Source organism: Caloenas nicobarica, chromosome 3 (genome assembly GCF_036013445.1).
Source record: "Caloenas nicobarica isolate bCalNic1 chromosome 3, bCalNic1.hap1, whole genome shotgun sequence".
Lineage (NCBI taxonomy): Eukaryota > Metazoa > Chordata > Aves > Columbiformes > Columbidae > Caloenas > Caloenas nicobarica.
The window spans coordinates 99543161-99555973 of record NC_088247.1 but is presented as its reverse complement, the minus strand read 5'-3'; the positions used below and the strand labels follow the sequence as shown (position 1 = coordinate 99555973).

General features: G+C 37.0%; 1 protein-coding gene across 1 annotated transcript in view; it reads left to right on the top strand.

The window, feature by feature from the left end:
- The window catches only part of USH2A (usherin), a 393053-nt gene that overhangs the window by 148339 nt on the left and 231901 nt on the right, over nt 1-12813 (top strand). Inside the window, exons 26-29 of the mRNA XM_065630575.1 lie at nt 3351-3624; nt 6693-6896; nt 7036-7116; nt 9395-9580. Of these exons, the coding sequence (XP_065486647.1) occupies nt 3351-3624; nt 6693-6896; nt 7036-7116; nt 9395-9580 (745 nt within the window). The remainder of the gene's footprint in view (nt 1-3350; nt 3625-6692; nt 6897-7035; nt 7117-9394; nt 9581-12813) is intronic.

Sequence of the window (12813 nt, the reverse complement as noted above, 5' to 3'; positions counted from 1 at the left end):
TGTGCAGGCAGGGTGTGAATGTCTCCAGAGAAGGAGACTCCACAACCTCTCTGGGCAGCCTGTTCCAGGGCTCTGGCACCCTCAAAGTAAAGAAGTTTCTCCTCATATTCAGATGGAACCTCCTGTGCTCCAGCCTGTGCCTGTTGCCCCTCATCCTATCGTTTGGCACCACTGAAAAGAGTCTGGTCCTGTCCTCTTGATACCCACCCTGGAGATATTTATAAACATTGATGAGATCCCCTCTCAGTCTTCTCTTCTCCAGACTGAACAGACACAGCTCTCTCAGTCTCTCTTCATAAGAAAGGTGCTCTAGGCCTCTCGTCGTCTTCATAGCCCACTGCTGGAGCCCCTTCAGTAATTCCATATTCTTTTTAAACTGGGGAGCCCAGAACTGGACGCAGTACTCCACTTCTTGAGCTTCTCTATGAGGATGTTATGATTTTCTTCTGCAAAGGATCAAAGTAAGAAAGAAGTCCTGCAGGAACTTCTTCAAAATAATTGCACCTAAGTAGCTACATGAAGAAAAATAACCAGTGTCCAAGATGAACGTGTTACCTATGATGGAGCTAAGGAGGGGTGTGAAATAAATGTTTTGGGGACTCAAAATCTTCTAAGTATCAAAGAAGTGACTGGTACTCATATGGGACTTGTGAAGGTGATATTCCTATTACTCACCAGTGATTTCTCCATCTGGGGTGAGGAATAGGTTCCTTTTCCCTTTCTGTTAGAAACTGGCTGATTCTGAGGAGGCTATTGAGGTGTCTGTGTTTGGGCATCTGCCGTTGGCTGGTACCAGTGCAAAACATCTTTTTAACATTATTGATTTTGAACTGGAAAGACCAGATCAACATTGGTACCATGTACTGCTTCTTTCAAAGGTCTCACAAACTGACTGTCATTGCCAAGTTCTTTGAAGTCTCTTGCTTGTCTCTGCTGATAACTGTGAATCTCAGGATGACTTCCCAGTTCAAAGTAGCTGAAACCATAATCAGTCTTATAGCTCAACATTCATTGAGGCTTTTGGATGGCAAGTTCAATTAAGTGTCATTCAGCCTCCAATGCAGCTGAACTCCTATCTGAGTTTTTTTTTTTTGAGCTATGGTTGGATATTACTTTCATCTTCACAATCATATGTTTATAAGCAGATCGAGTGAGGTAGGGACTAGTCCCTGCAGAGAAGGAAAATACAGAAGTACAAAATAATTTAGGTTGAAGGGATCTTTTGGAGAAATTTATTCCAAATCTCTGCTAAAAGCAGGACCAACTTAAGTTTGATAAGGTTTCTCCAGGCATTTTGTGTTTGAGTATTGTATGCCACCTTTGCTAACAATGACAAACTTGCTGAGAGTCCACTCCATCCTATTGCCCAGATCATTGATAAAGTTTTTTATCAGGATCAGTCCATGTGTCACTCTCTGAGCAATGCCACTAGTAACCAGCAGCATGTTGAACTTGACCATGTGTCTATAGAAGCTCTTCTTGCCCCTCATGTTGTCTCCCATATTCAAGCTGTTTTGGCTTTCCTAATTACAACATTGCATGCTCAGGTATATCAAAATGAGAATTGCGTGCATAGACAACAGTATTAATAAAATTTTGCAGTGATGCTTAATCTTTGTACCTCAAATACTAAAAAGGAATTATACTTTTAACTATCAAATTGAGAACCTGCTCAAGTTTAGAGCTATAATATAATGCTCTTATAATGATGTTAAATTGTCTCAGTCTGTTGAGAGATGGTAACTGACACATCTGGCAGAAGAATAAGACTACATTCATGCATTTTTGGCTTAATGTCATAATATATTTTCCAAGGACAGATTAACAATCAAGAATTTTTTAAAGTGGTCCCAGACTTTTATCCAAAGCAAACAATTTATCTCTTGATTTTCTGAATCTATGCTCAGTACCAGGCAGAATGCCAGATCTATGCAGGACTTGATTTTTTATCGTCATGATGCAGAACAGTTCAAAGTGAACAGTGGTTCCCTATCTCTAGCTGCACTTGGGCATTCTAAATGTCAGTCCAGGTCATCATAAAAAGCACAAGCATCACGGTCTTTCTGCTTTAAGATTATACAAAAATGAGTAAATTGGAAGAGGGATGTGCTGAGTAGTGACCCTGTGTGAAAGACCGTGTCCTCCAGGTTCTAACTCAGGCAGACTTGCTGCCCTACTGCTGTAGTCATGCAGCTGGAACACTTCACACCAGCACAGTGCGCTCCATATTAATTCTCATGAGCGAAGAAAAACGGTGGCTTGTCCAGTGGACTGCTCATTCAAGCTATGCTCATCAGCATTGATACCATGATCCATCCCTCACCTGTGTTTTAGAGTCCTTACCTGCAAAAGGCTATGAACTCATGGAAATATGAAAAGCTGTGGTCCCAAAGAAACAAATAAACACAATCCCTTTGTCTTGTGAGCAAGCAGTCAGTGTGCACTTTGGAACAGGACTTGTATTGCCCCTGACATCTCAAGTACTGGGTCCATCCTTCAGCTGGGGTCTCCGTTAAGAAAATACAATCCAATTACAAATACTGAAATATTAATATTATCAGTAATATAAACATGTCAGCTTGCTTATACTGGTGATAAGCATTTATATTAAATCCATAGTTTTTGTTTCACTTAATAAGATTTTGGCATGGAAACAGAAATGCCTTTTTGTGAACGTATCCATATTTTTCAGTCGCAAGTTCATCATCTATGTGTTTAGTGCTCTATACCTGCCAATTTACAGTTCCATTTGGTTAGGATAAACAGTTTTGCAATAAAGCATTTGGAAACTTTTGCAGTGCAAGTTTAGGTAACATATATTTCTATTAGAGAACTGACACATTAATCTCTAAAAGCACATACAAAAACAATTATTTTCTTACAAGATTTAGAAGAATAAGGAAATACAGAATCAATGTATGCTGGAAAAATTTGAAATTGAGTTCACCGGCCAATTAAAAAGACCTTAATCAGGTCTGACATTTCATTTCCTTATTATCTTGTTACATTCTTCTAAAAAATGAGTTGATAGATAAAATACTGTTTTCTCACTCTCGAAAAAACAAAACAGCCTTGGTTCATTGTCTTTTCTTTTTACTTAGTTACATTACTGCCAAAGTCGGTTGTCAAAAAATCAGAATATATTTTCCTACAGTCTGAATTAACTGATACACTGTATTTAGCATGTTTTGTGTAGACAGTTTTATTGTAATTTCTGCTATCCTGAAGATAAAAATTTCTTGTTCATTGATCTTGTTCATTGACTCCCTTGAATACTTTTTAAAATAACTGTGTTGTTGCTGTGTATGTGATGTATCTTTCAAAATCTTTCTCTGTTTTAAAATATATAGATTGAACTGAAAAGTGGAATATTAAACATCTTTTTAAAAACTGGCATTATCTTTACACAAGTGGACCTCTGGTTAGGACTGTCTTACTGTGATGGAAACTGGAACAAAGTCACCGTGAACAAGGAGGGCTCCATAGTTTCAGCAAGTATGAATGAACTGCGAGAACAGACACTTGAACCCCGTGTTCAGCAGCTGAAAGTAAACTCACCCATCTACATAGGAGGAATCCCACCTGAGATTCAGAATTTTTATAAAGAACTGGGGTTAGAACAAGGTAAGGTGACACCAAGGAGAGCATATTTTATTCAAAAACTAGTGTCATGCACAAGGTGGACATTCTGCTGCTGGTAGTGTAAATACATGAATATGTAACATGAATTTTTCCTCTCAGCCATTATTGCTTTAACTACCAGTTATCCCTACCCATCTAGCTTACTTAATTCTGATCCTTTTGTAATGCTTTAAAAATTCTTCCAACCCAGTGATATCTGGAGTAATCTAACTCATAGGAGAGGAACTGGAGAACAGCAAATGGTAATCTGAGATGCCCACCCAGAAGACCTTGAATCTTCATCAGAGAATGCCAGTTCAGATAAACTTGTCTTATGTAGTCAACTTGTGCCACTCACAGATCTGGAGTACAAAACCAGTGGAAGACAGTAAACATAGCTTAAATCACTGTAATGAGGCTGAATGCTGCCACAGGGAAGAATTGTTGAGAGTTTGTTAGTCCTTGTTTAGGTGATATTGATTCTGGTCTGAAAAATTAAGGGAGTACAAACCCCTGAATTTGGATTTTGGCTATGTTACCATGATGTTTTCCATGTTTTCAGGAAGAGGGGAGATGGTCATGCTTTTAGCCATCACTGTGACCCTTCTGTTCTGGAACAGATCAAATTTCTAAGGAAAAGAGAGAAGGATCAATTACAGCCTGATGCCTATGGCCTCCACCAAAGGATCTACTGTATGAAATGTAGTCAAAAAGTGCCTATTAAACTAGCTCTCTTTATGGTTTGAGTGGGTTTTTTCATTACTTATGAAGCTATTAATCAGTCATGGTGTATTTTTCAGATCCTGTGGGCAAATAAGTAGCAGTCAGTTTGTAAGTGATTAGTAGGGAATCTAGTAAGTGGCTTTGAATGCATGAGCTGACATTGGATATGTGCATACAAGTAAGCTCTGCAGAGCTGCATTGAAGCCTCATGATTTCACAGCTATAAAATAGTTTGAATCAAATCCATGCACTAGCATTGACAGCTAGCTCAAAAATATTGTTGTAAGTATTCTTCCGGCTGTAGGCATCACATATATTATACTCTTCCTCCAGGTTCTGTGTGCATAATACTTATGGCCCAAAAGAGCTAGTCAGTTGTACTCTGTCAATGTTGCCTCGTAGCAGATGGTATAGCCTCATGAGTGGATGCATTCGCGACTCCTGCAGCAAAGAGATCTGTGAACAAAGAATCGAGTCGAATATGTCTGAAGTGCATATTGAGGCACATCAATAAACATTACTTTTTTCACCAAGCCTCCTCAGCATGCAACAAAATAAGATGGTGGCTGTGAATTTATATTCAGAGCATCTGAAGATAAAAACATACTTGTGTGTTCCTAAATGTAGATTTAGATGAGGAAGATTAGGCAGTACAACTTTTAAACATGCCTTTATTTAGGACTATAATGATGTAATGGTATGAGAACACTATGTAGAGACCTTCTCAGTGTATTAAGTATTTACAAAAGGTTTTCTCCATTAATGGCTGCTTAGTAATTAGTTTTGAATAAAGGAATATGGTTTTACTCACAGCAAATAAGGGAAAAATATCCTTCTCCCACTCCACCTCCATGTCAGTTCCAACTTTATTTTAAGAACTTTCAGCTAGCGTCTGTGGGCCTTTGCATGACCCATCACAAGCTCTCCTGAGAGGCCAAGATAGAGAGGAGCTGGCAGGAATGTTTGTGAGAATTTTTACTGTCATTACTTATTCTGCAACTACCTGAAAGCAAACAAGATTATTTGACTGACGTCAGTCAGAAATCTTCAAATATTGAGAAATGCAGCTAAAAAGATACTAAAAATAATGTATTAAAATAGGTTGTACAATGTGCATCTCATTGCAAGTTAAACAACATTGTTTTGTCTAATGATTAAGACACTCATGCAGACTGGGACTACTCTTTCCCCTGCTACAGGCTGCCTGAGAAACTGAGCAGATTACTGTGGAGTAGGAGTTGAGCTTTGATTAGGATGTATTAATTTTAAGGAGTAGTTTGGCTAAATTCCTAGCATTGTGGAGAGGGAAGGTGTTTTAGAGGATGATTCAAAATGGGTATTTACCTTCAGTGCCCCTTACTTTTTGCATGAACTATCTATGGATATTAGATTCTCAGAGTGGGTACAAACACTACTTTGATCTGCCATCTTGCAATAAAAGGCAATAAAAGTACATAGGATATAAATGCGATGCTTTCACAAAGCTAAAGAAGAGCACTGATCTTTAAGAGGCTGATTTTTAATTTACAAATTTAATTCGTCAGTGGATTGAAGTCTTCAGTGTGGTTACTGTTTAGTTTGGGTTTTCATTGAACAGCGACTGCTGTACTTTACTTAGATCTGAGAATATTTTTTATCAGTTTATTAATTTTGTTGTACAGTAAGTCACAGAAGTATATAGAAATTTGAACAACTGCATCCTGAAATTTTATAGTGGTGTTTTACTGCAAGTAACAAATTTATCATACTTGTAGTGTTGATAGGAATGTTGTACACACTCACAAAAAATATATATATGTACATATATAAATAAATATATAGTGAGTTTACTGATTTTTTTTCTCATAAATGAACAGTTTGGAGTTACGTTTCTAGAGTATGTTTGTAAACAGCATAGCAGCTATATCCCCATTAGGATAAACTGATATACCTCTATGATCTCCTGAAGTTAATTATATTTTTAATCTATATATTCTTCTCAGTTAGAGGAAGACTGTATATTAACAAAATATTAGCAAGCAGCAGAAAGCTGATATTCAAATTCAGAATCACTTTTACGGTAATAATTTCAGAGAAGTGATAGAAGAGAAAACAGTAAGCTATTTCCTCATGGGATGGAATTGATAACAATGAAAGTCTAGTTCAGTAAGGCAGGAATTCAACACTAGGATACCAGGAATTTTTACCAGCTTAGTGTCTTGAAAGGGAGAAGACAATATCATGTTGGAAGTCAACTTATTCACATTACAGTCTTTAATGCTGAAAATCCAGAATTGGAAGGAACAAAAGTGATTCTTAATTTATGACTGAAGCTCTTTATGTGATAATAATCCCTTACTGTTTGCTAGGTTTCGGTGGTTGCATGAAGGATGTCAAATTTACACAAGGTGCTGTCGTTAACTTGGCATCTGTGTCCAGCAGTGCTGTCAGAGTCAATCTGGATGGATGCCCATCAACTGACAGTGCTGTTAACTGCAGGGGAAATGACTCCATCCTGATCTACCGAGGAAAAGAGCAGAGTGTTTATGAGAGTGGCCTACAACCATTTACAGGTAACACATTGGTTCCTTAAATGAAATATCTCATTTTTATTTCATTCTATATTAATGTATTACCATGTTAACTGGTTTGTTTGTTTTCTTTTTTCTTTCTTTTTTTTTTGTTCTCCATCCTTCTCTGTGTTTTTTGAAGAATATCTTTATAGAGTCGTTGCCTCAAATGAAGCAGGATCAGTATCTAGTGCATGGACCCGTGTTCGTATAAGAGAATCAGGTAAATATAATTTTAAATCTTACTTATTCCCATTTCTTGTTAGCTGTGTAATGTCAGGCTGGGCAAAATCTCACCACAACAATGTTGAGTAGGCTAAGTTGCATAGCATTTCTGAAGGAGCAAAACTGCTTTATGCTTTGAATAGGTACCAAATTACTGTTGTCAGCTACAAAGTGTTCAGGCAAGTATTTTCCACACATAATTCAAAGTCTTTTCCAGATATAGATTAGATTACATAACTGTGTAAGAGCAAAGAATATGAAAGGATTGAACTGCATTAGCTGAGTAGGAACAGCCCTGCATTAAGGTGTGGTCATACATGCACATCTAACCTCACGTTACAGGAGTCTGCTGGAGTAAGTAAATCTGTATTTTCCTATGTGTATCTTAGCGATACAAAATCAATTGTAGGGAAAGTAGACACTGGGGTAGCAGGCACAAGCTGTGGAAGATAAGAAGCCATGTAGTTGTTAGAGAGAAGGTGGTCTTGTGAAAGTTTTTCTTTCCATTACCTGCACATGGGTCCACTGCTCAGGGCTGCTGAATGAGGATTCTTTAAACAAGTATCCCATAGATTGTCTGTGAAAATGTGGTACTATTTACTATGGAAGCAGCGTATAGCTTGTGAAGAAGGTTTCAAAGTAGGAACATAATACCTTCTGAGCTTAAGGCTCAATTTTTTCATATATTTTCTGAAGAAAATTTAAAAGATCTTTCCTTTTCTGCTCTGTGTTTTTGCAAAGTTTGTTGAGCAAAGTTTTTGAAGATTTATAGTTGTGCATGATTTATTTAATCAACTTTCCCTCTTCTGTAAATTGAAGCCTAATTGCATTTAATTGAAGCAGAGAATTCTTTTGATGGAAGTTATTCAATGTATGATCTTAAAGAATGATATGATACCTACGTAAATATTGGACTTGCAGACACATTCCTATACAACTTACTGTCATTATTTTGTGTACCACCCAGAAGACAGAAAATTCATGCCTATTTTCTTATCAACTGTCTGACAACTATAAGATTTACCATAAATTCATGTTTGCAAGCTGACCACAGCATTGAGCATCTACACGTTCCCCGGGGCTGGAGAATAATTGCGCTATTTAATTATATTTGAGTTGGTTTTGTTATGTCCCTTATGAGAAGACCATCTGCTATACAGTACCTTACCTTGCCCTGTGATACACTTCAGAACTAATAAAACCAATACATTACTGTAGTAACTGAAGCTTTCCTAGAGTATTACAGTCTTTCTTTATACAAGAATCACAACTTGTAGATATTTTTGTACTTTCCATTCTGGTACCCTTATTAGAAAAACCAGGACTGCATTCATATTTAATGAAACTAAACAATAAATTACACACACAAAAAAAGGGTTATTTGATGGTGAGAAAAGCAAATGAGCATCAACAGGGCTAGGGAGTCCACATGCATTTACAGCAAACTTGTCATCCATCATCCTGCCATAGTGTTCCTTGGGCCTTTCCTCTGCATCCCTTGTGCAGTCATCTGTGATGAAGTTGTTACTGGCCAGACCTTTCCTTGGTATAGCAATATCTAATAAATACTTAAAGGTTATGTGAAATGGGATGATTTTTTATTAGCAACTGCATGTATATATGAGCTTGGCTTTCCAGTTCTTTTAAACATCTTCATTTTCCTTTTTTTTTTTTTTTTTTTATAATATGGAATTATCAGAATGAAAGGAATTTGCAAAAAGGCCTCACAAATATTTGCTTTGCCCTGAGACAGTTGTATGGCATTGTGAAAATATGAAAATAAATGGAAGAGCTTAGATTTTAAAAAGTACTTTCGTAAATAAGAATGCATATTTTTAGAATTGTTATATAGTTGTGGCATTCTGTGGCCCAGATATCCAAGAGATAAATATCAAACTGTTCTCTGTTGCAATACTGTCTTGCTTCATTCAGTTATATGATTATAATGCCTGAACTTGTTAGCTACCTACAATCCACCTGCTCTATTTGAGTGATGCTTAAATATGTTTGATACATTAAATGTTTTTAGAAAATCACAACAGGATAAGAAGGCATGTTATGTAGATGGAGTTTTGATGGTTTTGAAATATAGCTTAAACTGAATAGCTCAAGATGTACCGTCATATTAAATCAATGCTGAAAAGTTACAACTCTAATAAATTGTATTTATGCTAATGGTTGAGTCTGATTTACTGCAGCCATTAAAAGTGAAGAATAGGGGCAATAGTCTCCTTAGAACTGCCATTTTCTCTATTTTCTATTTTATCCTTCTACAGTTCCACAAAATGTGCCAACTCCCTCAAGAGTTCACAGTATAAATGGTTACAGCATTGAGGTCACCTGGGACAAACCTGCTGGGGTCATAGGTGTAATTGAGAAGTACATTTTGAAAGCGTATGAAGAGGATGGTCCCAGTGTACCCATCACTAGTGCTGAGCTTGCTGACACCAGTATGCTCACAGGTAAACGTTGTTAAGTACCATTTTTTAGGCACATCTGATAACACAGGATGCTTATACTTCCTTTTGTTGAGCTTTAAAGTATTTTTTGTTGTGTATACACAGCATATATAATGGTTGGAAAGGTAGTATTTAGCGTCAGAATCCACATGCAGAGCAATGAGCTCACTTCAAAGAACAACAGAAATTGAGATACAACTCAAATACTAAAAAGCAGCTTTATTTAAGGTGTTCCTTCTCAACCTATTGATACTTTGGGGGAGAATACTTTTTTTTGTTTGGTTGGTTTTGCTTAGCATATGTGATTTTCTTTTTTCTTTCCCCTCCCCTGCTGTTATATTCAGTTCACCTAAATAAACTCCATATGTGAGTCCCATAAGATAGTATTTGACCCGAGGTATGAAAGCACTTGATATACTTGCCTAATATTGATCATATAAACATAACTGATTTCAGTGGGAACCAGTATGTATTTATGTTAATCAGATGCTTTGCTTGATACCACTGGGATGCGGAGGTGGCCTGTTACAGAATGAAGGAATTTGAGGCCTTGAGTTTATGGAGTTTGGTCACTGTTGAGCTGTGGGTTGTGGACAGGAGCTATGGGAACCATTATACAGGAGATATTTTCTGGATTCTTGGTCTTTTTACCCATCGAAGGCAAAGCTTTTTAGGAAGAAAAGCTGAACTCTTTCTGCTGCATAGAGAACACTTTGGGACCTCTCTTTCTGTGGATCTGGCTTTCTTCTCTCTATTAACAGAAAACCTTTGCTGGCTGCTAGAAAGTTGCCTGGGAAGAGAGCACGTTATAGACAGTCTGAATTGTGCTATATCATGACTAAAAGGGGCAATAGTACAAAATCTTACTTCCATTGTAAGAAGCTGTGACTTGTTTATATACTCTCTAAAATTCATGATATAATTCATAACAATTTAAAAAGTCCTAATCACATAATACTCAAAGGTGATGCTTTGGTTTGGCCCAGCTTTGGGCAATGTAACAATCTTAGAAAGTGCCTCTAACCCTCAGTCAGTATACTATTGCTGCTCTTCTGAAGTCCAGGTAATACATGTTTATATGTGTTGTGTTGTTTCTCTGGCATAACGTGTATATCTGTTCAAAAGCAAATATGCACATATTTGATTTTCTTCAGTTTGAAATCTCTTGATGATTTGTGATTAATATGATTACAATACCAAAACTGCATGGGCTTTTTATACTTACTGTGATTTCTTTCATGGACTTGTTGATGGAATACTCTTTATCTATGCTTTAAAGCAGTACAAATTATGTTGGTAGAAATTAAAGACCATATTAGAAATATGTGAATTAGATGCCTTATTCTCAGATGATGGTCAGAATAAAAATTGTGTTTAAATTTTGTTGGCATTGTGCTGTGATTATGTGTCAGGCTTATGAAAAATTCAATACCATGCAGCTTTCAGGAGGCAGAAGAGTGAGATGTTCCTTTATATTAAATAGAGATATTATAGTAAATGGATTACCGTTCCTTATTATAGCAGATAGCTGTTGAATACTACAAAACAAAATGACCCTAAGAATTTAGGTGTGGCTGCATTCAACCACTGTCCCCTCTGACAATGTCAGATTGTAGATGCTTAGGAATAAGGTGTAAGAAATGTGCTAAGCATGGAGTGAGTCTTCCTGTTGACACAAATTCAGATGGTAGTTTGTAGAATTCCTGAGCTGAAAGTTGCATCTGGACCATAATTCTTGATGGTGTTTTGTTGGGGTTTTTTTTAATACTTTTATACTTTTTGCTTCTATCACTTGCTATGGCAGTAAGTTTTCCAATTTCGTTTTGTGTGTGTGGAAGGAGTGCTTCCTCTTGTTATCTGTAACTGCTGCCCAATAGTTTAGTTATGTATTTTCCAATTTTGGCATTATACAAAATATGTAATTTATGTCCTCGTGCTGAGGTCAGAGCTGAGGCAAGTGAAAAATGAAATCACTGATCTTGAAATTATTTTACCTCCAGCCCATTGATTTCAGCAAACTCCTTTGAGTTTGCTGACAAGGGAAATGTTGCTTTTTTCCTCCCTAATTTCAGAGAAATTTCTTTAGAAATTCCTTTGTTGAATTCCATGAGAAGATGCTACAGTAAGCCCAACAGCCAGGCTTGCTAATGCAACAGGAATGAGGAAAGCACCGCAGCTCTCACTGAGATGGCTGATGGAGCAACTGTGTTATTTTTGCACTTCTTCAAATTTTCATTCACTGTTAAGCCCACGAACCACTTAATCTGCTGCTTGCAAATGTATCTGAGGGAACTAGCAAAGCCTTTACCTTATTTTTTTTTCCTTGCACTGTTTTATAGTAATCGGTTGTGTTTTGTTTTTTACTTAGACTGTAAATTCTTTTGAACAATTACCAGCGTCTATTCTGTGCAGTAGGGGCCTGAGTCATAACTGGAACGTGGTAAAAAAAATTAATAGCATTACCCATTTCCCAGAAGGCTGTCCTGTGTGTGTCGAAGCCAGAAGAACCTGTCGTACCCTTGTCAAGAAGAGGTAAAGCTGAGCTAAGTATTTAAGGTAAAGTAGGTCTTTAAATGACCATAGTCCCACAGTCTCAAGTGTCTGTTTCTGACTCCTGAGAAACTAAAATCCTTCGAAAACTGACCCTTGTAATCTTCAAAATGTCAAACTGTTTTTTTCACTTTCATCCAAGAAAGGAATATTCAGCAGATTTAAATCCTTAAAATGAGGTTCTGACTGTTGAACCAAAAGTTTATTGGATATTTCAACATGGTGTTCAGGATCTATATTCTTGGATGAGAGTATAAAGTTAGAGTGTTAATTTTTGGAGTTCAAAGAATACTGTGCTAGCCCATCTCGCCTTCAAAAAAACCACATAATAACATTGATACACTTTGGATGCAGCCAGTGATACTCAGCAGCGTAATAAAGGAATAAAGGCTTTACTCTGCATTCCAGTGCATTCCATGTGCTATTATTATGCTGCAATCAAAATTTGGAATGTAAACTAGGATCAGTATTTAAACAAACAAAAGAAGCTTTAGAACATACTGTTTCAGTGTGGTTTGTGGGCAACTGTTTCTTCCTCTTTCCTCTGGAATCCATAATATCACAGAATCACAGGATCATTTGGGTTGGAAGTGACCTCTTGAGATCATCTAGTCTATCCCCCCAGCTCAAGCAAGGTCAGCTAAAGCAGGTTTCCCAGGACTGTGTCCAGTCAAGTTTTGAATATC